This window comes from Schistocerca serialis, chromosome 9, assembly GCF_023864345.2.
Source record: "Schistocerca serialis cubense isolate TAMUIC-IGC-003099 chromosome 9, iqSchSeri2.2, whole genome shotgun sequence".
Taxonomy (NCBI): Eukaryota; Metazoa; Arthropoda; class Insecta; order Orthoptera; family Acrididae; genus Schistocerca; species Schistocerca serialis.
This window is the reverse complement of record NC_064646.1, coordinates 32,347,056-32,373,565: the sequence shown is the minus strand read 5'-3', so window position 1 is coordinate 32,373,565 and position 26,510 is coordinate 32,347,056. Positions and strand designations below refer to the sequence as shown.

The 26,510-nt window shown below is 41.0% G+C and overlaps 1 protein-coding gene across 1 annotated transcript in view; it reads left to right on the top strand.

The window, feature by feature from the left end:
• LOC126419299 (GTPase-activating protein CdGAPr) overlaps positions 1–26,510 on the top strand; it is a 478,818-nt gene that overhangs the window by 344,645 nt on the left and 107,663 nt on the right. Inside the window, exon 2 of the mRNA XM_050086473.1 lies at positions 19,988–20,158. Coding sequence (XP_049942430.1) covers positions 19,988–20,158 — 171 coding nt within the window. The remainder of the gene's footprint in view (positions 1–19,987; positions 20,159–26,510) is intronic.

Below are 26,510 nucleotides of genomic sequence, written 5' to 3'. Positions count from 1 at the left end.
TGCGTATTGGGAATGTCCGTGTTACTGATAAGTGGCATATATGTACAGTATTTAATAATCACTTTCTGAATGTAGCAGGTGAACTAAATAGAAAACTAGTTCCAACCAGGAATCATATAGCGCTCTTAGAAAAAAGTGTTCCGAGACTGCTACCTGAAATGCTCCTCCAGGATACTGACAAGAGGGAGATTGAGTTAATAATTAAATCACTAAAGACCAAGAACTCTCATGGATATGACGGGGTATCTAGCAGAATACTGAAGTATTGTTCTATGTATGTTAGCCCAGTACTTAGCCATATCTGTAACTTTTCCTTTAGGAGTGGTCGGTTTCCTGACCGATTTAAGTACTCGGTAGTGAAGCCACTTTATAAAAAGGGAGACAGGGATAATGCTGACAATTTTAGACCTATTTCTATGCCATCGGTGTTTGCTAAAGTTATCGAGAAGGTTGTATATACAAGATTACTGGAGCATTTAAATTCACATAATTTGCTGTCAAATGTTCAGTTTGGTTTTAGAAATGGTTTAACAATTGAAAATGCTATATTCTCTTTTCTCTGTGAGGTTTTGGACGGATTAAATAAAAGGTTGCGAACGCTAGGTGTTCTCTTTGATTTAACGAAGGCTTTTGACTGTGCTGACCACAAAATATTACTGCAGAAGTTGGACGATTATGGAGTAAGGGGAGTAGCTTACAATTGGTTCGCCTCTTACTTTAAGAACAGAAAGCAGAAGGTAATTCTCCGCAATATTGAGAGTGGTAGTGATGTTCAGTCCCAATGGGGCACTGTTAAGTGGGGCGTTCCCCAAGGGTCGGTGCTGGGGCCACTACTGTTTCTTATTTATGTAAATGATATGCCTTCTAGTATTACAGGTGATTCAAAAATATTTCTGTTTGCTGATAACACCAGCTTCGTAGTGAAGGATCTTGTGTGTAATATTGAGACAGTATCAAATAATGTAGTTAATGAAATAAGTTCGAGGCTTGTGGAAAATAATTTGATGCTAAATCGCAGTAAGACTCAGTTTTAACAGTTTCTAACTCACAATTCAAAAAGAACCGATATTTTGATCAGACAGAATGGGCATATTATAAGCGAGACGGAAAAGTTCAAGTTCCTAGGCGATCGGATAGATAGTAAGTTGTTGTGGAAAGCCCACGTCCAGGATCTTGTTCAGAAACTAAATGCTGCTTTATTTACCATTAGAACAGTATCTGAAACAAGTGACACTTCAACACGAAAAGTAGTCTACTTCGCATATTTTCATAGGCTTATGTCGTATGGTATTATTTTTTGGGCTAATTCTTCTGATTCGAAAAGGGTATTTTTGGCTCAAAAACGGGCTGTTCGAGCTATATGTGGTGTAAGTTCGAGAACCTCTTGTCGACCCCTATTCAATAGTCTGGGAATTCTGACATTGCCCTCACAGAATATATTTTCTTTGATGTCGTTTGTTGTTAGCAATAGTAGCCTATTCCCAAGAGTTAGCAGTTTTCACTCAGTTAATACTAGGCAGAAATCATATCTGCATGTGGAATGAACTTCCTTGACTCTTGTGCAGAAAGGAGTGCAGTATTCTGCTGCATCCATTTTCAATAAGCTACCACAAGAACTCAAAAATCTTAGCAGTAGCCCAAACTCTTTTAAGTCTAAACTGAAGAGTTTCCTCATGGCTCACTGCTTCTATTCTGTCGAGGAGCTCCTGGAAGAGCTAAAAAATTAAGCAAATTCTAGTGTTACATTGTTGATTTTCCTTATTTAAACTTACGACTTGTCGCCTGAATATGTTTTTTTATATTTCATTTTATCTGTTTCTAATGTCGTGTTATAATTTCATGTATTGACTCGTTCCATGACCATGGAGACTTCTCCTTAGTTTGGTCCCACGGAACAATAAATAAATAAATAAATAAAGATGGAGAGACGATAACCGAGGTCGGCGACCACCGAATGAAAGTGTCCCAAGAATCTGCATTGCGCTGGTTTAAGTGATCATGGAAGTGTCGACTTCAAAACGTAAACGCCCAGCATGTCCAGTAGCGGAAACAACCGTTTACAATTAAATGCGCCAAAATAAATGAACAAATAGAGAACAGGTTCTGTACTGCTTACGGTAGTATTAATAGTTGAGTAACTGGTTAAGAGTTTTATGTAGTTTTGTAGTAGTAGAATTAGTTTTAATATTTTAAAAATTATTAGGAATAAATAAGTGATACATAACTTATTACTACCCAACGAAATGTTATTTGTATGACCTATTTTAGATTTTCATATATAGGCCGTAATTTTGAAGATTAAATAAGTAAATGCATTTGTAATGATGTCGATGTTGACGGGTCGTTAAACCGTAATATTCCTTCCTTCGTTTGTCTAAAATTTTCGAGAAGCTGATGAACTGTAGGGTTGTCACCCACTTGAAGAATGTTGGGACACTTAGTAAAAGTTTAGATTTCAGAAGGGCCACTGTACTGGGTCAGTTCTTTGCACATCTACTGAGCACAAAGAATCTTATGTGATAAAATATTATCAGGTGGTATCTTCTGCGTCTAATCGAAGGCATTCGATTGTGTCAACCTTAATACACTGTTAAGGAAGTAAAAGTTTTTATCGAATGCATAATTCAGCGCGTGCCCAATTTAGTTCTTATTTGAGAATCAGAGTGCAGAAAGTTAACAAGGCTGTTAGAGTGATACAGAGAAGTGCATCACATCTGCATGGAGATAAATAGCAATAGCATTCCCACAGGCATCTGTCATTGGACCTCTACTGTGCTTGCTTTATGCTAATGATCTACTATAATATTTCAATCAAGAGACAGAATTAATCCTGTTTGCGAATGGTAACAAGCATAGTTAGTTTATTTATTTATTTGGAACATGCTCCATTACTATATTTGTAATACTACATGTATTTAGTGTGTATGTGTGTGTGTGTGTGTGTGTGTGTGTGTGTGTGTGTGTGTGTGTGTGTGTGTGTTTTGTATGATGATGATGATGATGATGAGAGAAGGGAGAGGGTGAAACCCGGTGCGGCACGTAGTGCACTCCACGCAAATAGCATCATCTACTGTGTAATGCGGGAGAGGTTTGGTATTTACTCGACGTGCTGGTGATCACCAAGTTTATGCCACCACGTTTCCTCCGCTTGCAGGCCAAATATTGGCACGGAAAGCTTTATTCGTCACCAGGGTTCGAAGCAGCTTACCTCGGGGTCTAGTGCCACCGCACAAGCGTGCGTTTCAACCTCGGCCACGGAGGCGAGTTAACAAGCGTAGTTGGGAAGCCGATCAAAGTAGCATCAACAGAGATAATAGTAAAACGTGCTTTGTGGGAGTTACTGATTGGTTTTACACAAATGGGCTTGCTTGAAACTTTGAAAAATGCACTTCATCGAGTTTATTAAAAAATGGTTCAAATGGCTCTGAGCAGTATGCGACTTAACTTCTGAGGTCATCAGTCGCCTAGAACTTAGAACTAATTAAACCTAACTAACCTAAGGACATCACACACATCCATGCCCGAGGCAGGATTCTAACCCTTGACCGGAGCGGTCGCTCGGCTGCAGATTGTAGCGCCTAGAACCGCACGGCCACTAAGGCCTGCTCGAGTTTATACTGACGAAAATATCCCACCTCTTATTAACGTAATTACAATTAGGAAATAATAAACAGGGTATATAAATGTAAATTATTAGTTGTATTTATTGATGATAACTGCTACAAGGTTTAGGTTCGGTTACCTTTGCATAACAATAATTGACAACTTTGGGGATGTAGAAGTCGGAAAGTAAACATAATTTCACTCACTGATATGTTGCGGAGTAAGTTTATTGGGTAACTCCTCGATTGGGTACAAGGAATTCGTGATCTGCGTTACCCTTCAACGAGTCTAACTTCCCAACAGAAAGGGGCAAAATACGCAGGTATAAAACTCTTCGACAGTCCACGGGACTACAATATATAACAGACAGCAGAAGCGTTTTCAGATGTAGAGTAAGATGTTTCTCCCTAACAACACCTTGACAAGTTTCACACCATAATACTTACCGCGAATATGATCTATCGGACATGTAACTAACTAACTCTATAGCTTACAATTATTTTCGCAGTCAGCTCCTGGCGAAAGATCTATCAGAAAATCGTAGGAAATTCCGCTCATATATAAAGTCAATGAATGGGTCCAAATCTTCCATTCAGTCCCTCGTGGATCCGTCGTGTTTTGAAGCTTATGACAGCAGACAGAAAGTAGAAATGTTAAACATCGTATTTAACAAACAAACAAAAAATTTTTAAAAATAAAAACGGATTTACGCGTCAGGATACTATCGTGTCAATGTTTGACCACCGCACAGATTCACAAATGAGAGATATTGTTATTGGCACCCACGGTACTGAATAACAATTAAAACCACTTAAAACGAACAAGGAACCAGTTCCTGACGGGGTTCCCATTACATGTCCTGCTAGACTGGAAAACCCAACAGGTCACTTCTTTTGACTATAAATGGCGGGTCGCGACTGGGACTCGGGTTACGTACGAAGTAAACTACGAGTGTAGACTGTTCATCCACTCCGGGAAACGAGAATCTCTACAATTCTTGCCTGTTATCGACATCGACACTGACTAGACTTCGATCTCGGGGATTGCAAGACTTTGGAGAATGTTTTACACTACTGGCCATTAAAATTGTTACACCAAGAAGAAATGCAGATGATAAACGTGTATTCATTGGAAAATATACTATACTAGAACGGACATGTGATTACATTTTCACGCAATTTGGGTGCATAGATCCTGAGAAATCAGTACCCAGAACAACCACCTCTGGCCGTAATAACGGCCTTGATACGATTGGGCATTGAGTGAAACATAGCTTGGATGGCGTGTCCAGGTACAGCTACCCATGCTGCGTCAACACGATACCACAGTTCATCAAGAGTACTGACTGGCGTATTGTGACGAGCCAGTTGCTCGGCCACCATTGACCAGACGTTTTCAGTTGGTGAGAGATCTGGAGAATGTGCTGGCCAGGGCAGCAGTCGAACATTTTCTGTATCCAGAAAGGCCCGTACAGGACATACAACATGCGATCGTGCATTATCCTGCTGAAATGAAGGGTTTCGCAGGGATCTAATGAAGGGTAGAGCCACGGGTCGTAACACATCTGAAATGTAACGTCCACTGTTCAAAGTGCCGTCAATGCGAACAAGAGGTGACAGAGGCGTGTAACCAATGGCACCCCATACCATCACGCCGGGTGATACGCCAGTATGCCGATGACGAATACACGCTTCCAATGTGCGTTCACCGTGATGTCGCCAAACACGGATGCGACCATCATGATGCTGCAAACAGAATCTGGATTCATTCGAAAAAATGACGTTTTGCCATTCGTGCACCCAGGTTCGTCGTTGAGTACACTATCGCAGGCGCTCCTGTCTGTGATGCAGCGTCGAGTATAATCGGAGCCGTCGTCAAACTGTTCGTGCAGATGGTTGTTGTCTTGCAAACGTCTCCATCTGTTGACTCAGGGATCGAGACGTGGCTGCACGATCCGTTACAGCCATGCGGATAAGATGCCTGTCATCTCGACTACTAGTGATACGAGGCCGTTGGGATCCAGCACGGCGTTCCGTATTACCCTCCTGAACCCACCGATTCTATATTCTGCTAACAGTCATTGGGTCTCGACCAACGCGAGCAGCAATGTCGCGATACGATAAACCGCAATCGCCATAGGCTACAATCCGACCTTGCTCAAAGTCTGAAACGTGATGGTACGCATTTCTCCTCCTTACACGAGGCATCACAACAACGTTTCACCAGGCAACGCCGGTCAACTGCTGTTTGTGTATGAGAAATCGGTTGGAAACTTTCGTCATGTCAGCACGTTGTAGGTGCTTGAATGTGAATTCTCTGAAAAGCTAATCATTTGCATATCACAGCATCTTCTTCCTGTCGGTTAAATATGGCATCTGTAGCACGTCATCTTCGTGGTGTAGCAATTTTAATGGCCAGTACTCTAGTTTCAAGTTTGCAGCCGGATAACAAATGCCAAAGGAAATATTTTGTTCATGTGATACAATTACAAATTAACAATTTTCTGATTTTTTTCTGTACTTGTGGAGTGAAACCTTGCTAATTGCAAAATTCTCTTGATTCTAGGTCAACGGGATGCATCCTATTGACTTTAATGAGTGAGTTTGGGAGTGTCAAAATATGACTCAAATGGCCGTGTCTTTTGACTGACTTCGAAGCTAACGTTTATAACACCACAGAGGGATCATAAACCATAGTATGTGACATAAATTTCAAATTGTTACGTGTACCCGTTCCTGAGGAAAGGACAGAGAATCTGAAAACAAATGACAATTTTTTTTTCGTGTGATACAATTAGAAATTTACAGTTTTCGGATTTTTTTTTCCTTTCATTGTACTATGAGCTCGTACATCTTGCTAAGTATCATGGTTCTAAACGCAGAGAATACTCTATAGGTTTTGCTGAGTGATTTTGCGAGTATAAAATATTTGACATGCATGGCAGTATCTTTTGGTCGCATTGACTTAGAATTTTCAGTTTCTCACAGCGCCAAGGGACCGTAGACCTTATCACATAGGATCAGCAACACTTAGAGATTGTTCGCTGGCAGTGCTGTTGTTGTGCGGAGTAAAGTATCATCGTTGGACGATTGTAAGAAAATACAGAAAGACTTGGTCAACATTTCCGCATTGTATAATGAATGGCAGCGATTATTAAATGCAGATATATGCAAGATAATGTCCGTAACAGAGAGAGAATGAACCCGATAGTATTCTACATCTACATCCATACTCCGCAAGCCACCTGACGGTGTGTGGCGGAAGGTACCTTGAGTACCTCTATCGGTTCTCCCTCCTATTCCCCTCTCGTATTGTTCTTGGAAAGAAGGATTGTCGGTATGCTTCTGTGTGGGCTCTAATCTCTCTGATTTTATCCTGATGGTCTCTTCGCGAGATATACGTAGGTGGGAGCAATATACTGCTTGACTCCTCGGCGAAGGTATGTTCTCGAAACTTTAACAAAAGCCCGTACCGAGCTACTGATCGTCTCTCCTGCAGAGTCTTCCACTGGAGTTTATCTATCATCTCCGTAACGCTTTCGCGATTACTAAATGATCCTGTAACGAAGCGCGCTGTTCTCCGTTGGATCTTCTCTATCTCTTCTATCAACCCTATCTGGTACAGATCCCACACTGCTGAGCAATATTCTAGCAGTGGGCGAATAAGCGTACTGTAACCTACTACATTTGTTTTCAGATTGCATTTCCTTAGGATTCTTCCAATGAATCTCAGTCTGGCATCTGCTTTACCAACGATCAACTTTAAATGATCATTCCATTTTAAATCACTCCTAATGCGTACTCCCAGATAATTTATGGAATTATTTGCTTCCAGCTGCTGACCTGCTATTTTGTAGCTAGATGATAAGGGATCTATCTTTCTATGTATTCGCAGCACATTACACTTGTCTACATTGAGATTCAATTGCCATTCCCTGCACCATGCTTCAGTTCGCTGCAGATCCTCCTGAGTTTCAGTACAATTTTCCATTGTTACAACCTCTCGATACACCACAGCATCATCTGCAAAAAGCCTCATTGAACTTCCGATGTCATCCACAAGGTCATTTATGTATATTGTGAATAGCAGCGGTCCTATGACACTCCCCTGCGGCACACCTGAAATAACTCTTACTTCGGAAGACTTCTCTCCATTGATCTAGGGGACTGATGACCATAGATGTTAAGTCCCATAGTGCTCAGAGCCATTTGAACCATTTTTTTCTCTCAATTGAGAATGACATGCTGCGTTCTGTTATCTAGGAACTCTTCAATCCAGTCACACAGTTGGTCTGATAGTCCATATGCTCTTACTTTGTTCATTAAACGACTGTGAGGAACTGTATCGAACGCCTTGCGGAAGTCAAGAAACACGGCATCTATCTGTGAACCCGTATCTATGGTCCTCTGAGTCTCGTGGACGAATAGCGCGAGCTGGGTTTCACACGACCGTCTTTTTCGAAACCCATGCTGATTCCTACAGAGTAGATTTCTAGTCTCCAGAAAAGTCATTATACCCGAACATAATACGTATTCCAAAATTCTACAACTGATCGACGTTATAGATGTAGGTATATAGCTCTGCACATCAATTTCAAGATTAATCGTGAACGTCGTCAACACGTCAGCGCATGTAAGTAGGAGGGGCGTTCAATAAGTAATACAACACCTTTTTTGTCTCGGCTAATTTCTTTGAAAAAATGCTGAATTTGTTGCGGGACATGGCGATATATTCCTACTTCAGTCCCTGAGAATTCATGAAGTTCTGATAGGTGGTGGCGCTACACGTAGCTTTGAAAATAGCATCTACACTACTGGCCTTAAAAATTGCTACTCCACGAAGATGAAGTGCTACAGACGCGAAATTTAAGCGACAGGAAGAAGATGCTGTGATCTGCAAATGATCAGCTTTCCAGAGCATTCACACAAGGTTGGCGCCGGTGGCGACACCTACAACGTGCTGACATGAGGAAAGTTTCCAACAGGTTTCTCATACACAAACAGCAGTTGACCTGCGTTGCCTGGTGAAACGTTGTTGTGATGCCTCGTGAAAGGAGGAGAAATGCGCACCGTCACGTTTCCGACTTTGATAAAGGTCGGATTGTAGCCTATGGCGATTGCGGTTTATCGTATCGCGACATTGCTGCTCCCGTTGGTCGAGATCCAATGACTGTTAGCAGAATATGGAATCGGTGGGTTCAGGAAGGTAATACGGAACGCTGTGCTGGATCCCAACGGCCTCGTATCACACTAGCAGTCGAGATGACAGGCATCTTATCCGCACGGCTGTAACGGATCGTGCAGCCACGTCTCGATCCCCGAGTCAACAGATGGGGACGTTTGCAGGACAACAACCATCTGCACGAACAGTTCGACAACGTTTGCAGCATTTGCAGATTACTAAATGTCGTAGGCATAATGCACAAAAACGAACGCACTATATCGATAATAATTGCGTAACTCGATTCTTACTTTTGTTTCCTGTCAATTACTTCGTATTGTGCTCGCACGTCAAAGATATGCAAACTGTTGTTAGAGTGGTTTGTGTAGCCACGGTTTTGAAGCAGAAAATATTAGACCTGCCTTTTTTTCTTTAAATAAACAAAATGTACATTCCATAGATTCGGGGTAAAACGTCCGAAACTAATAGTGGGCAATGAAATAAATGTGTGTACGTGAATAGTGAATGGTTGATGCAAATTCTGTAGCAGTAGAGTTGTAAGCTACTGTAACCTGTTCTAAGTAAGGGTAGAGTATGGTAGTTTTTAGTAGGCTTTGTCAGTTACGGTCATATATGTGCTTCTTGTACGTTTGGTGTGTTATATACCTATCCGGCTGTGCGTCATATCTTTCGCTTTTTTTAATGTCTTCTGTCAGTGGCATAATAGATTCCCCTAGAAACCGGAAGCCGTGAACCGTCTACAAAGTGATTGAGGATGTATAATCGGCCATTAACCTCCAATCTGCAAAATTGGAGTTGTCAATGTTTAATTCAGATTTCAATCGAAAATTGTTGATTTGTAACGTGAAACAAGAGGTTTGTTGTAGTAAAAATTTTAAAAAAAATACAGATTTGTCATATAGCACAAGATAACGCAAAAAGAGGGTCAAACTTAAAAAAAACACATAACAAAAGGATATCAAACATCGCTTCAATACTTCGTCGAACTTACATAAAACTTCTTTCCGTTATTCATAAACAACTTTCGTCTGTATTAATAATAACAGGAAACCCTTGCGTTTGAGCATAATGAAGACTGTTCTGTTGAGTATAAAGTGGTAATAATAATTATAAAGACTTTTTTATGTTTGTGAATGTAAACAGTTCTTGCGTCAGAAGTAATTGCTTTGGTTACATAAAAGCGCAGAAATTAGGCGATCGACTAATTTTTATCACTTATAACGATATAAAGTACGCAATGGACTAACACTGAATGATGTGTGGTTCTAATAATGTGCAAGACAGACAAACAAGGAGAAGTCGTCAGTTCCCACTTTTTCTCTCACACATTCATTTATGTTTCTTTCTACCAGTGCTACCAATACTGCCGATAATGCTACTACGTACTACGTCATTTATGTACTGTACCGAAACACCCGAACCGTAGTTTTGGTAGATTGTAACTCTATTTATGGGTAATAAACATCTACATCCATACCATGCGAAGTACTGTAAAGTGCATGGCAGAGGGTACTACCCATGTACTGTACCACGTATTAGGGTATCTTCCCGTTCCTCTAACGTACGGAGCGCGGGAAGAATGACTGCTTGAATGCTTCTGACCGTGCTGTAATTGGTCTAATATTGTCTTCACGGTGCCCTACGGTAGCGATACGTAGGGGTTCTTAATATTGGTTCTTGAAATATTGCGTCTAGGACACTCGGCGCTATCGAGAACCTGTCAATTCAAATTTCTCGTGACACAGTGACGATATGCGTTAATCCATTGTGGATAAAAACAGTGAGTTGAGGAAAGTCACGGGATACCTTCTAATGTGTCGGACGTCCTTTTGCCCGGCGTTGTGCAGTAACTCGATTTGACGTGGACTCAAAAAGTCGTTTGAAGTCCCGTGTAAAAATATTGAGCCATGCTGCCCCTGTAGCCGTCCATAATTGCGAAAGTGTTGCCGGTGCAGAATTATGTGCACGAACTGATCTCTCGATTATGTCCCATAAGAGTTCGATGAGATTCATGTCAGGCGGTCTGGATGGACAAACCATTCTCTTTAACAGTGCGGAATGTTGTTCAGACCAATGGGGAACAGCTGTGGCGTAGTGACTCCGCCCATTGTCATCTATAAAAATCCCAATTTTTTTGGGAACGTGAGGTCATTCCGGAGGATTTAAATATGCTTAATCTCATGTTAGTAAATTGTCAAAGTGTCTGTAGCAAGACCCCCGAGTTAATCTCCGAAATAAACAGTAGCAGTGCCAATATTGTATTAGGTACCGAAAGCTGGTTGAAACCAGACATAAAAAATAGTGAAATTTTGAACTCTGATTGGACAATGTTTGGGAAGGATTGGACTGATCCTCTATGGGAGGTGGAGTTTTCATTGCAGTTAAAAACTGTTTAAACGCAGTTGAGATCGATACTGCGTCGGACTGTGAAATAGTCTGGATAAAGCTGTGAATTGGACAAGGATTGTCCATTGTATTAGAATGTTTTTATAGACCACCAGCATCCGCAACAAACGTCGCAGAACGTTTCAGGGAAAGTCTTGAGTACATAGGAAGTAGATATCCAAATTATCCGTTAGTTATAGGTGGAGACTTTAATCTAGCATCCTTGACTGGGAAAATTACACGTTTATCACAAGGGGCAGAAGCATAGATTCGTGTGAAGTTATTCTAGGAGCGCTCTCAACATACAACCTTGAGCAATTGGTTAGAAAACCAACTCGAGATGGGAACATATTAATCTTGGCGACAAACAGATCTGATCTTTTTAAGGATCCACCTTGGTACAACAAACATATTGCTGAGAAAGCAGAGAATTTTGCACAGTCGTTTTAAACGTAGTCACTGCCCCGCTGACAAACAGAAATATTGCGAAATGAAAGCAGCCGTCAAAAGGACAATGAGAGACTCTTTTACCGAATTTGAAAGCAATATTTTATCTGCAGATTCTAAAAATAACCCCAAAAAATTTTGGTCGTACGTAAAATCTATGAACGCTACAAATAATTCAATACCTTCTCTTGGTGACAGTACGGGTAATGTAACTGATGATGATAAACAGAAGGCCGAAATTCTAAACCTAGCTTTCCAAAACTCATTTACGATAGAGGACTGCAGCAGCATCCCCCCTTTCAATTATCGAACAAACGAAAGTATGGCTGACATAGTGTTTAGTGTATCCAGGATTGTAAAACAGTTAAGATCCTTAGACGCCAGAAAGGCATATGGCCCAGACGGTATCCACGTAAGATTTTATGTTGACCATGCTACAAACATAGCACCATTCTTATCCGTCATCTATCAGAGATCATTGTAACGGCGGGAAGTTCCACGGGACTAGAAGAAGGCCCAGGTCATAGCAATTTATAAAAAGGGTAGGAAATCGGATGTACATAATTACCGGCCAATTTCACTGACATCCATTTGTTGTAGAATCATGGAACATATTTTGCTGTCGCTTTCTACAAAAAGTGCGCGCTTACGGTCTATCCAATGACATATGCGGTTGGATAGAAAGTTTTTTAACAGACAAGGAGCAGTATGCCGTCCTGAACGGGGTAACTTCAACAGAAACAAGAGTAACTTCAGGTGTGCCCCAGGGCAGCGCAATAGGTCCTCTGCTTTTTACGATTTACATAAACGATCTGGTTGATGGTATTGACAGTGGTCTTAGACTGTTTGCCGATGATGCTGTTGTCTACAGGAAAGTAGTGTCACACGAAAGTTGTGAACAAATCAATGAGGATTTGAGGAAAATAAATGCGTGGTGTAATGAGCGGCAGTTATCTCTCAGTATTAGTAAGTGTAACCTACTGCGTATAACAAGGCGAAAATCCCCATTAATGCATGAGTACAAAATAAATGATCTGTCTTTGGAAGCGGTAACATCAGTCAAGTATCTTGGTGTAACTATTCGAAATGATCTGAAATGGAATGATCAGATTACAGAAGTAATGGGTAAGGCGAACTCTAGATTGCGGTTTATTGGTAGAATCCTGAAGCGATGCAGTCCTTCAACAAAGGAAATAGCTTACAATACGTTAGGTCGTCCAGTCTTGTTTTTCGTCTGAATGGGACCCTTACCAGTTGGGTGTGATTCAAGAGATTGAGAAGGTCCAAAGAAGAGCGGCAAGATTCGTGACTGGTACATTTAGCCATCGCGAGAGCGTAACAAATCTCATAGAAAGTTTGAAGAGGGACACACTTGCAGATAGACGACGCGATAAACAGAAGGGGCTGCTCACGAAATTCCGAAATCAAATCTTCAGCGAGGATGTAGAGCATAAATTATTACCACCAACTTTCAAATCGCGTAATGATCATCATTCAAAGATAAGGGAAATAAGAGCTCGTACTGAGGCGTTCAGACAGTCGTTTTTCCCTCGCGCGATCCGCGAGTGGAACAGAGGAGGGAAATATGACCTTGGCGCGAATTGTGCCCTCCGCCACACACCACTTGGTGGCTAGCGGAGTATATGTGTGGATGTAGATGTAGAAGTCCACGAATGGCTGCAAATGTTCTCCGAGTAGCTGAACATCGCCATTTCTAATCAATGATAGGTTCAGTTGGACCAGAATACCCGGTGCGCATTCCATGCAAACACGGCCCACACCATTATGGAGCTACCACCAACTTGGGACAGTGCCTTGTTGGCAACAGTTTGAGTCCACGGCTCCGTGGGCTCTGCGCCACACTCGAACCGTACCATCACCTCTTACCAACTGAAACCGGGACTCGTCTGACCAGACGACGGTTTTGCTGTAGTCTAGGTTGCAACCGATCCCAGGGGAGGCGCCGCAGGCGATATCGTGCTGTTAGCAAGGCGCTCGCTTCGGCCCCCCACTGCCGTAGCTCATTAACGCCAAATTCCGCAGCACCGTTTCAACGGTTACTTTCGTCGTGCGCCCCGCGCTGATTTCAGCGGCTATTTCAGGCAGTGTTGCTTGTCTGTTAGCAGTTTCAACTCTACGGAAACAACGTTAAGTGAAGGCCGCTGGTCCCTACGTAGTCCGTGGTGAGAGGTAATGCCTGAAATTCGGTATTCTCGGCACACTCTTGACACTGTGGATCTCGGAACACTAGCGATTCCCGAAATGCAATATCCCATGCCTTTAGCTCCAAGTACCATTCCGCGTTCAAAGTCTGTTAATTGTCGTCGTGCGGCTATAATCACGTCGGAAACCTCTTCACTCGAATCACGTCAGTACAGATGACAACTCCATCAATGCACTGCCCTTTTATACCTCGTGTACGCGATTCTACCGCCATCCCACGACTTTTGTCACCTCATGTATAATGTCATACTGTGAATAGTTGTTTGCTTATCACAACAAAGAGATTTAAGGGTGAGCCTCCAGGGCATCGAACAGCCTAGGGGGAAGAGTAGTTTTTGAGAAAGGGCGCGGCAGATAAAGAGCGTGATGTGTAGGGTGGGCTGCCTGGCAGCCGGCGCCCAGGCGCCGCTCCCGCTCCCGCTGCCGCCTCCCGCCTCCCGGAGCCGGAGCCGATCGATGCCGAGCGCCCGCCTCCCGCCGCCCGCCGCCTCCTCCCGGCCTGGACCCTCGTCCCGCTGCGCCGCCACGCTGCTCGTTTGTCAGATGCTGGAATATTCGCGCCCGCAGCCGCAGCCGCGTCGGTAGCACCTAGTCCCGCGCGCGCATAGTCGGGTAGTCGGCGAGGCGATGTAGGTGCGCACTGCGAGTCGTGCGTGCGTGCGTGCGTGCGTGCGGCAGGGGGCAGCGAACTGGGGCGCGCCGCACACCTGCTCTACCCCAACGCGGCCCGCGCCGATGCGTCACCGCCGCTCGGGGGCCTGAGTCTGCTGCGGGAGGCGGTGGCGGTGAGGCTGGTGTGTCCGTGTCGGCGAGACGACGCCCGCGACGGTGGAGGATGTGGTGAGCTGCCTGCCCCTGGGCAGCGCGCGCATCTGGGGCTACGAGGGCGGCTGCTGCGCGCGGCAGGGGCGGGCGTGGGCGGCGCGGGGGCGGCGGCGGCGGGCATGCGACGAGCCCGCCGGGCCCATGCGCCGCGTCCTCGCCACCTGTCGGGATGCCGCCTGGGACTGCTACGCGGTACGCCACGCACCCCACCCTCCGTCGTCTGGGTCGGAACACCACCACGAACGTACTCTAGCTGTGACGTGGAACACACCTCACCAGGGAATGTGGCGAAATACTGGTCCTTTACACGATTCCCTAAGGGATTTTTCCACGCATGCAACGACTTATAATTAAATTGTGATCCGCCCCAGCATTGCACGAATATTGTCAGTGGCCAGGCCTCTTATCTGGCATAGTGGCCATAAACTTCATACACAAACGTTCCACATGAAATGTTCTGTCTGTCAGTATAAACCGAATCAAAAACCCCCTACAGTAGTTCCACGTATTAGGTGTCACATACAGACAGTAAAACGCAGCCTGGGACTTTGTTCCGTATTAACCTATATTCAGTCTCTCTCTCTCTCTCTCTCTCTCTCTCTCTCTCTCTCTCTCTCTCACACACACACACACACACACACACACACACACACTCACACACTCACTCACTCTTTCTCTTTCTAACTCTCCCTCCTCCTCTCTCCCCCCCCCCCCCCCCCCCCCCATCTTAAACGTCTGCAGAATCATTTTAGTACACGTTCATAAATTCTATGGACTAGAAGTGGTTGTCACGCAGATACAATTTCAGTTCATGTTTCAAATTAATTTTATTATCCATTAAAATCTCTATAATGCTAGCTAGGTTTTATGACTGAATACTTCATTCTGTCAAGTTTCATTGATCAGGCATTGTTAAAACTCAGTCTGAAGGCTGAAATTGTTTCCACCAGTCTGTTTTTTTACATTTGTGCTTTATTATGCACTAACAGCTAGTTACGAGATCTTCTCAAATGCTTAATACAGGCGTTGTCTGTGTCTGATTTGCAGATAGCTGTTCAGAGATCGTGTTCACACTGACGATCGTGCTACGCACAACTGTGCTCGGCAAGTGCCTTTTGTTTTATACAGACTACGAGGACAGTTTATCCGCATCTGTTGTACGTTTGAGAATCGACTTAGCTCAAAAGTAGCTAATAGTACTCTATAAAGTACTGTTTTAAGATAACGGCCTGGTGCTAAGGATTTCATTATTCACATTTATTGGGGCTGTGGTGCTCACCCTGAAGTAAATGACACACAATGCTTCTTATCATTTGGTGTCATATTCTTCATTTTTAAGTGCACCCACCCAACTGCATTTTAACAATGTATGATCAGTGCAAGATTTGACTAATCTAAATATTTCAGTCTCACTGGATGACACACAAAAATAGCCAAAATAAAAGGATGTCGTAATCTAAGTTTAGACAGCCAGTTTGGTAGGTCATTGTCGTTCAAAAACAATTAAGTTTGGTTATAAATCTAAATAGTTTGGTTATAAATCTAAATACGTTTGATTAAAGACAAATGTTGATGTTTTAAAATAATAAGACTAAACAGTCATGCTGGAATAAATGTGCCTCCTTGATAACTCCATAGATGGATTCAAAATACTTAGAGAACTTATGCAGCAACTGTGGACTCCGTGGCAAGACAGAGGAAGACTTTGTGTGTGGATATACAACTCCCTTCATGGTATACATTTTCCATAACTCTTACTACCGAGAGTTGGGGGGAGGGGGGGGGGGGCTATGTTGTGCTGGTGGACACAAAATTCTAAAATAAATCATTAATTGTTGTTGACTTTTATTAACAATATCTGTTTTAAATAGGTAGTAGGGTATAAGTAGGGTTCATAAACTGAAATTATCTGTTATAACAATTTAGCAGTACCAATGCATTTTCCGCAATATGTACACAGAGAGGAGCGGTATTTTATGACCACAACAAAAAAAATTTAAAAAGTGCAGATTTTGTTGATTGTCAATTAGTTTTATTCACAACGTGCTTTTTACAGATACACACAGAGGTGTAAGAAGGGTTCTGAACTTGAAAATATGAACATGACATTTGTTGCGAAAAGTCACATTCCCTACCAAGGTTTTAACTTTTGGGGGTTTCATTTGACTGAAAACTTCAAATATTATGGAATCTGGTGTAGAAAATTATTAAAAATAATATTTTTTTTCAGAATTTTGAAGTATAAAGTACATGACAAGATTACAATATTTTCGAAAGGTCAGCATAAGGTAAACCCTCCACCTTACCTCCCTGTCCTCCCCCTTGATATTGTGAGGGTTAAGCAGCAATACTGATACCAAGATTTCAAATTGACCCATAATCAATTACCACCAAGCTGGCAGCCACATGTCACTTATTTATTTAGAATTTTTTCTGCCACATACACATCTTTCACCTCTATCAATAATTTTTTATGTAAAAAATGCTGTTTACACTATGATTCGAAGTCCATGTTAAATAATAGGTCCCTCTGTAACTGATTTGAGAGCCATTTCTAAGGTGAAAGGAAGTCAGTGGCATACTACCTCCAGCCAGACTGTACATACTAAACCAGTGCAGTTTTCAAACTGCCCTTGGAGCAGAGAACAGATTTAACTTTTGTTTAGTTATACGTATCATGAGAGTGGAATCTTGGTCAGTTCTGAAGAGATGACTGAAGGACTCTGAATTGCTGTAAGTACTCAGTTCAGTAATCCCATGGCTCCATCAAACATGACCTGGAACTACTTCTGCTTGGAAACCTGCGCACTTTCTCAGCTTTTCTTCAGGATGCTAATTTGTAGTTACCAGTATTAAATAACAAAATCCAAAGATGCAGTGTTTGATCCCCGGTGAGTCCTAGGGTTTTGTTGTGGCACATAATCTAGATATTCAGTCCTTACAATGCTTTGTGTATGTCTGACAAAAATCAAGCAACACTCTGTTTCAGGCTGTGTGTTAAACTACAGATTGCCCTGTAATGATTCGGTGAACTTGTTCACAGGTCAGAAAAAACTAAAGAACATACCACTTTCTGTATGATATAGATTCCTGCTATTCTTGGCTGCAATTAATCATGCACTCACATTCTAGTCTTCTGTCCAGGATATTAAGTTGTATGTTGCTACAAATGTAAGAATAAAAGTCTTACAGTTTGCAGTTTCATTCCTGGTCTGTCAAGGCTATTGAAATTAGACCAGCCGTTCCTGTTCTATTGACTGTAGAATAACATATTTAAAACAAAAAAGTTGTGTTTCAATAGTTCTGACTCATGCACCCTTACTCAAGACATTTGTTTGTTCTACTGTCGTGATATAGAAGTTACGTGTTTTATGTGATGAATAGTTCTGCATATGATGGATCTTGTGTCATTTTTGAGAAATTATGCATAACATGATGCTAAGTGATTAATGAGAAAAACTTTAAAGTGTGTTCTGATCACAGTCACTAAGCACTAGGTAGTACAGTGGTTAAACACTGGGAGGATGTTGGTTCAAATCTCCACCCAGTCATCGAGATTCAGGTTTTCCATGATTTTCCTCAGTCCTTAAGACAAGTGTTGGGATGGTTCCTTTCAAAGGGTACGGCGAACTTCCAAATCTGAGATTTAGCTTAATCTATGATGATCTCGTCAGTGATCGATGTTAAACCATAATATCCTTTTTTCCTATCACTCTCCTCCATGTTTCTGTGTGGTGTGTGTAAATAACTTAGTATTTGATTAGAAGGCAGAATTAATTCTTTTGGTTGTTGAGACAATTAGTCTCTCTAAGTTATTAATTATTATGCCCAGATAGGTTTGCTTTACAGATCAAAAGAGACATTTCACCCAGTTTAGTACTGTAAAAAGTACCATTATTGATAAAGGATGTATAGCAAATAGGATAAATGATAATGTACACCAGACCAGGATTTTAACCTGAATCTCTTGTTTGTAGTGAGCAGCTGCCTTGGCCGTTAGGCTATCTGAGTATGCCTGAAGGCCCACCTCAAATTATCATTTATGTTTCCTTCTATCTGTATAAAGGTGTTGTATATGAGACACTTGTAGGTGCTTTGAAGATTGCAGTTTATGCGTTTGTGCCATTTTGTGAGTTCATACAGTGAAAAGAAATTCAAGGTGGACCGCTGTAATATTTCACTAGCACAATGAAAATCTGTTGTGTATAATGTTCTGTAGATTCCATTGTGATGGAGAACATTCAGAGACATTGAACAAGCAAAGTTATTCTCTAGTAAAGAGAAGCAGTTAGGAGGGTATCCTACCTATAATCTAATATAAGCTATTCATTCCTCCTCAGGGTGAATTTAACATAGTAAAATTAGACCAGAAACTGCTACTTTGGGGAAAAAACCTTTTTGCTGAAATTACAGTTACAACTGGTGTTATAAATATGCTGATTAGCTCACGTGTTATCTTGAAAATATTTGAACTAGAGTTACAAAACATGGACACATGATTTCCTTGTGACAGCAGTAAACTGTGATAATGTATTGAAATGTGACAGGATGTTGTAGTTATCCCCTTTCATTGCTACCAATTACTCTCGAGTCCTTTAAGTTTACTTTTAATTGTGTAGTATGCATTACTTATGAAGAATGTTTTAGCTTACTTACTAAATAGTTGTATTTTAGCAATATTTTTGATTTCCTTTGCAGTTAATTATACAGTTTTATTCCATGATAGAAAATGCTGTTTTGGGTTTTTTTTGTTTGTTTTTTATTGGTAAATGTAAACCCAAACTGGCTCCAGTATCAGACTAGTGGCTTTGTGCTGCAAGGAGAAAATGATTCTGTCATAATATAAACAAAACACATCGTAGATCATCGGGTTTGGCCAAAATAGGCCTTTTCTAGACTAAAATATGGAGTGTGTGACAGCTATCACTAGCATCGAGACTGTGATTTGTTTACAAAAATGGCTGTTTCCAGCAGATTGCAGCCCATTGATATGTATATGTGCAATAAATGCTTCTTCACCTTCAATTATTTTATCAAACAATGGAAAATCCAGGAATGGAATGAGAAGGAAAGTAGCCACTCACCATACACACAAACACGCACGCACGCACGCACGCGCACACACACACACACACACACACACACACACACACACACACACACACACACACACACACACACACACACACACAAAAAATGCAGCTCTAACTTTTTAGACGTATCTCTGTTCAAAGTTCTGCTATTGCACCTGACAATTTTGTACATTTGTGTTTATTCTCTTTTTCTCTGAATTATAAAACTGAATTTTTGTTTCTGCTTTCAGAGTGGACTGTGTGCTGCAACAGAGATGGAATCTGCACGAGGTGGCAGCATTCGCATCCAGCATTTGACTGGCGCGACTGCAGGTGTGGCCGGGGAGGGCAGGTCCCGCTTTCCCAAACTGGATGAATGTGCACACTTCCACTATGAGGCTGTTGAACTAGGCCCTCTGCAAGTGAGTTGGCAACTGTTATGTGGTTATATAGCAGAACACGATTCCAGCAAAACAGAATGTTACTACATTAGTTCGGTAACTGTGAATGAAAATTTAAATTGTAGCATCTCACTTGGACAGACTGATAAACAGGAAATTTCAGAACCCCTTATTTGTACAGTAGTGAGTGTGGTTTGTTTTTTGTGTGTATACTCTAAATATGTGTAAATAGGCAGGGCTACCATCAGAACTTTTAAACTGGACTAGTAATATGTATACAGATGCTTTTAACTTATCTCCAATGAAATTTTAAGGAAACAGTTTCTTTTTTATTTTGTTAGAGAAAGTTATATCTTCTGAACACTATTTGAGTTTATTACAGATAACTTTTCAGTAATAAAAAAGAAAAAAAGGGGGGGAGGCAATGATTTATGACATTGACCATAGTAGACCAAGTTACCAGTTCTAACATTTTGTGTGAAAATGTTTCAGAAACAGTATTTCCTTGATGAAAAAATTAAGTTAGAGTACTAATGGATTTTTGCTCACTGCAGTGTGTGTTATTTGTTATTATACTTGCAAAAAGGCACTTTTCACCTCTCCGTTCTAAGTGGTATATCTGTTTTAGTACATCGATTCAAAATTCCATATTTATAGCAGTTGTTAAATCATTAGTGCTTGCACCTCAGCTGTTCTAATTTTACTCCATGAATCTCCTTTCAAGAAATTAACTGTGAATAATGAAAGTGTAAGTCCTACATATTCTCAAAAATTATTAATTGTCATTATATATTTTTACTTTGCTTGTACATACTTCCTTGCAAACCACTGTGAAGTATATGGCAGATGGTACTTCCTGTTGTGCCACACACAAAGATTTCTTCTCATTTCATTCCCAGGTGGAGCACAGGGAGAATGGTTGCTTTTGCACTCACTACACCACAACATAAAACATTCAAATTAACACAAAACATCAACATCACTCAGGAACAGACAACAAAACACTACATATTATGTATCACTGAGTAGGATAAACTAAAACAAATAGTACAAAATCACAACTCACAAAATATTAGAGGAAGTATAGATTACAGAGCACACAGATTATACAATATGCACAGGAACAATCAACACCAAGGCATCATACATGAAACTGAAAACTACACCCTGGACAGACAAAGAAACGAGACTAAAATGAGATGTGAGTGGGAAATGAAATCTCTACCAACAACTGTGGATTCACAGAGACAAACAGACTCAAATTTCTGCACTGTGTATAGACGTATAGACAAGTGAAGGACATTTTTAAACAAACACTACTACAAACCAGGAAGCAACATTGGGAACAATTAATGCCTACCCCCCCCCCCTCCCCACCCACACACACACACACCTGCACACACACAACAGAATGTTTGGGGAGCAAACACAAGATACTCACAGACAAAAATAAGACCCCGCTAGTATTAGGTATACTAAGGCAGGATGACAGCACAAAGACAAGAGGCTGGAGGAGTTCAGTACAATTCCTGCTGAAGAAACTACTACCTGAAAATGTCATGAACGCAGACACACCACAACAAAAAACACTGAAAGACGAACTACATGCACTATACAACACGGTTGCCGTCATTACATCACCTGTCTATTTGCTCAGGGAGATGTTGCAGTAGGATAAGAGAGTTAAAAGCTAAACAAGTGCTGGGGCCAAGCGGCATCCATTCAGAGGTACTCAAAACACTGTCGCCATAGATCACCCCATATTTAACCGAAGTACTTAATGATGCCTAAAGACTAGGCAGGGTGCCTACAGTCTGGAAAACCTCAGATGCAGTGATCATACAAAGATCTGTGGACAGACCAATATGTCTTATAAACACAATGGCTAAGGTTCAAGAGAAGCTGCTGTGCAGCTGACGGCAGGCCCACAGAGCTCTCCACAGCCTTAGTCCCCACCAATTCAGCTTTAGACTGGGAAAATCCATTGATGACACAATTAATCAAGCACTCGGAATTGTTAAAAATACACCAAATAAATATGCAGTAGCAATAATGATAGACATCACAGTGCCTGTGACAACCTGTGGTGTGCAGCACTCTTTGCGAGGTCCGACAATTGGAAGTACTCCACTCCCTATATAATAATCAGGAGCATGACCAAAGGATGCCCACAGGGATCGATCTGTGGACCCATCTTCTGGGACATCACTAGTGAACCCCTCCTAGAACTCGTGGATGGGGACAATAGGGCTGATGGAGTTATTGCCTACACAGGCGACCTATTGGTATTAGTTTCTGCAAACAGTAGAGCCCACCTAGGAAAGGAAGCATTCACACAATCACAAAGTGGTGCATAACAAACAAGCTCCAGATAGCAGGCCACAAAACAACATATACTCTATTGAAGGGTCTATTGAAACTGGATCCTTCAACACAGGATGACTGTAACATGCTATCTAGGAGAATACATAGAAAAAAAGTTAAACTTCCATGAACACATCAGAATAACTACAGACAAGGCAGAAAAAATACTACACAAACCGACAAGGCTAAATTCAGGGCAATACAGACTACCCTTGCCAGTAATCAGAATGTACCACTGTGCATTCTTTGAATCATTACTCAGTTTTGCCGCAAGTACATGGCACATTGTTTAACTCTCGCCACCAATAGAATGGTGGCAAGGTGGGGCAGAGAGGTGTCCATCGTGGACTATTGAGAGCTTTCAGCACCACATCAGTCAAAGCACTATGCATGGTGCTCAGAGTCTACCTGATTGATTTCACCATCAGATATCTGGCTGCACGGTACTGGTTAAAGATGGATAAACTAGACCAAGTTAGCCAAATAACCGGTGTACCATTAAATACCAAGTGCCAGCTTAAACTCTGGCGAATGGAAGCCTGGCAGAATGAGTGAGGCACAAGTGATAAGGTACAGAGAGTCCATACATTCTTTCTGGATGTATTGGAATGGTCAGTAACAAAACGTGCCTACTTAGCTGCAGCATGGTTAACTTTGTAACACGACACGGACCTTATCCCATGCAATTGAACTGTGTGAGTCTGATGCATAGACCTATTTGTACATGTGAGGAGATGGGATCTCCCGATCATACAGTCCTATTCTGCAAGAATTGGAGACACCTCAGGGACACAATACAAGCTGAGTACCAACTATATGACATGTCTACGAAATAAAACAGAATGGACACTGTTAAATACACTAACAGACAAGATTTCAAAGGCAACACACAAAGAATACCCACATACATGACCGTACAGAAGACAAAACAATATGCAGCATGATAACAGGCTCTGTAGGGTGGATAGCGACACAGAAGATGACACAGAGAGCAATGAGGCAGACAGTGCAGATGACTGAACACTAAGCAGTTACACTGCTACTCATCAGACTTTGGATTACATGCTTCTGGAAGTTGACAGGTTTATTGGTAAAATCTCCGGGCTGTCTTTTTGATAAGGAAGAACTTGACAGATAAACAGACCACTTTATAAATGAACCCTACAGCATCAGTCAATACTCCCACAGAATCTGCTTATGATATAGTCGAGGTCTTCATAATTTCTGATACCTTCAAGAAGATTATTTTTCCAGAGATAGGTATCTTGTGTTTCCTTTTATCCTGTATGGAGGAATGAACCATAGCCTCAAATTCAAGGTATTTCCTGCTTTCGACAGTCAGTGGGATTTCCTTGATGAAGTTGCAGTTTGAAGCGTATTCTCCAATGCTGTTCAATGTAGCTTATGAGACGTGTCCAAACCATACTTTTTCCAGCTTCTCTAATAGTTCCACTCTTCACGTAATGAATAACTACAAGTTTAAATTTTGCATCATGACTGTGTCAAATTCCAGAGTTTGTTTATAATATTCTTTTGGTGATGCTACTCATTGGTCAAGACTGAGGGCAAGCTGAAAAGTAATGTATAAGAATTTTTAATGTGAAAACTCTTAAAGCTTTTTAAATAAAACCCATGTTATTAACTTACTACATCTTTATTCTTCAAGTCTGTATATTTGCAGCCCTCTGCTGCTGAAGGGCTCTGAATGACAGCAGGGAACATAGTGGAATGTAAAGTAACTATGTCAGTGTGTGAGAAACAGTGTGCTGTAACCGAGTTTCATATTTGAGGAGTTTGTCCATCCATGGAGCACCACCTGCTTCAACATGACAAGGCCAGATCGTGCATGAGTGAAATGACTTCAGCAAAAATCTGACACCTTGCCTTCACTGTCATCGATCATCCTCCATACAGTCTTGACTTGACCCCGACTGATTTTCTTCTGTGTTCAAAGTGTAAAGAATCCCTTTGAGGACTTCCTTTTAATAGTGATGAAGTGGTGCAAGGAGAGGTGAGGAGGTTGTGGCTCTGTCTATTAACAAAGTCAAACACCCTACAATGATGATATCAACAAACTGGTCTGTGGTTGGGAGGAATGTGTTCATCACCAGGGTGACTATGTTTAGAAATATATATGTAGATGTAAGGAACAAAGAAGTACAATTTTAATAGACTTACTTTTATTAAAAAAAAACTTTAAGAGTTTTCACAAAAATGTGGAGGCACTACTCTTCAGCACGCCCTCATTTTACTCTGTAGTTGGAAAAAAACTGTGATTGTCCTGTTGTGTAAAATAGTCGCTTCCAACATGAAACATCAACAGTTAAATGTGTAACTTCATATATAAAATTAGTTTCCAGATACTAGAGATATTATTGCTCCAATTTGAACCAAGGAATGAGAACTACAGTTGAAGCTTTTATGATGCAGAAATGTATCAGTATTTGTATGGTTGTGCACGTAAGCCTCACCTAGATTTTCATGGCTGAATTTTGGGGAAAATGCATCTTACATTTGGGTCATGAAAATATGAACCCAGATTTTCATGGCTGAATTTTGGGGAAAATGCATCTTGCATTTGGGTCATGAAAATATGAATCATACCCACTTTTGACAATAAACAAGCCAAAATACCACTGAAAATATTTTTTAACTAGGTGGTTGCACAAAAATTGAGAGATTATAAGAGTACATATAGATCTTGCTGTAATATGATCATCTTCACCCATTCAATTGCTGTTTAGTGTGTATGTACTTGCTGTGTGGCTTTTTTTATGGGAAATTTTTTGATACAAATAACAAATAATTGCTTAGGAAGACTTACTTCTTGCTAAGAAGGTCAACTACACGGAGGAAGAAAAATCATTCAACTAGTTGTTTGATGAAGGTGACATGTTAATATTAATTCCTTTGCACTTGGACAAAATATTCACAATGACTTACATGTAACACATGCCACGTAAGTGAAATGGATAAAAACAAGAAATGCTAAACTGCAAGATGATATGGTGATCTTATTATGTAGGCAGAAAGCAACAGAGAACATTAACATTTAAATGCTGATTGGAAGCAGTTGTAGTGATGAAAAAGTATCAAGAATCTCATTAAATACAAGCAGCAGTAAAAAAAGAGAGTAACCTCAACTTACAGTTTCACACTTTCAGTTCTGTTGCTCATAATATAAAGCCCGTCTTTCTGCAGTTATATTTTTTAAGAGTTCTGTTGCCGTGTGGCTAGTGGTCTACTTCTTTTTATCATTTTTTTAAATGTTTTCAGTTGTTTCTGAATCATCTCATGGCATGAAGAACCTGTCCTTTACATTCCTGGAGCATACTGATAGTCATTTTACCATAAAAAATTATCCTTGCAAGTTAGTTCTACAATTTATGTGAACACTATAGAGACTGAACATATCATAATTAATGGAGAGTTACCTCAATTCTTTCGTGTGATCCTTTTTCATTATACACTGAACTAGCATGCATGTTCTAAAAATGTGGAAGGAGAGACAATGTCTTTCAGTGCTCCCTCGTATATGTGTGCACCCTTATCTAATTCTTTTACTGTGTGTAACACCAACCAGACCATGTTACATTACAAATGAAAATATAAACAACTGAAAAGGCTATAGCTCAGTTGTGTACTTGGTTAGCTAGTTACATCCACGTACCATTGACCATAATTCTGACTACTTGTGATTATATTCAACAAGTCATTCTCACAGTGGAAAATATGGATGGCAACAGGCTGACCATTTATACTATTCCTTATGTTATTCCTCTCTGCATACTGTGATTTGTATTTAACTGTGTTCTCAATAATGGTGTATTGAGATGGAAGAATTCAACTGATTTTGGCTGCTATTAAATCTACATCTGATCTGATACAAGTGAGTCATATTTCACTGTCACTTGTGGAATAACCCAGCTTCACTATGCAACAGTGACTGTGTGAAATAAACATTCAATAATGATAGCAAAGACTGATGTTAGCAGTTCTATATATTGAA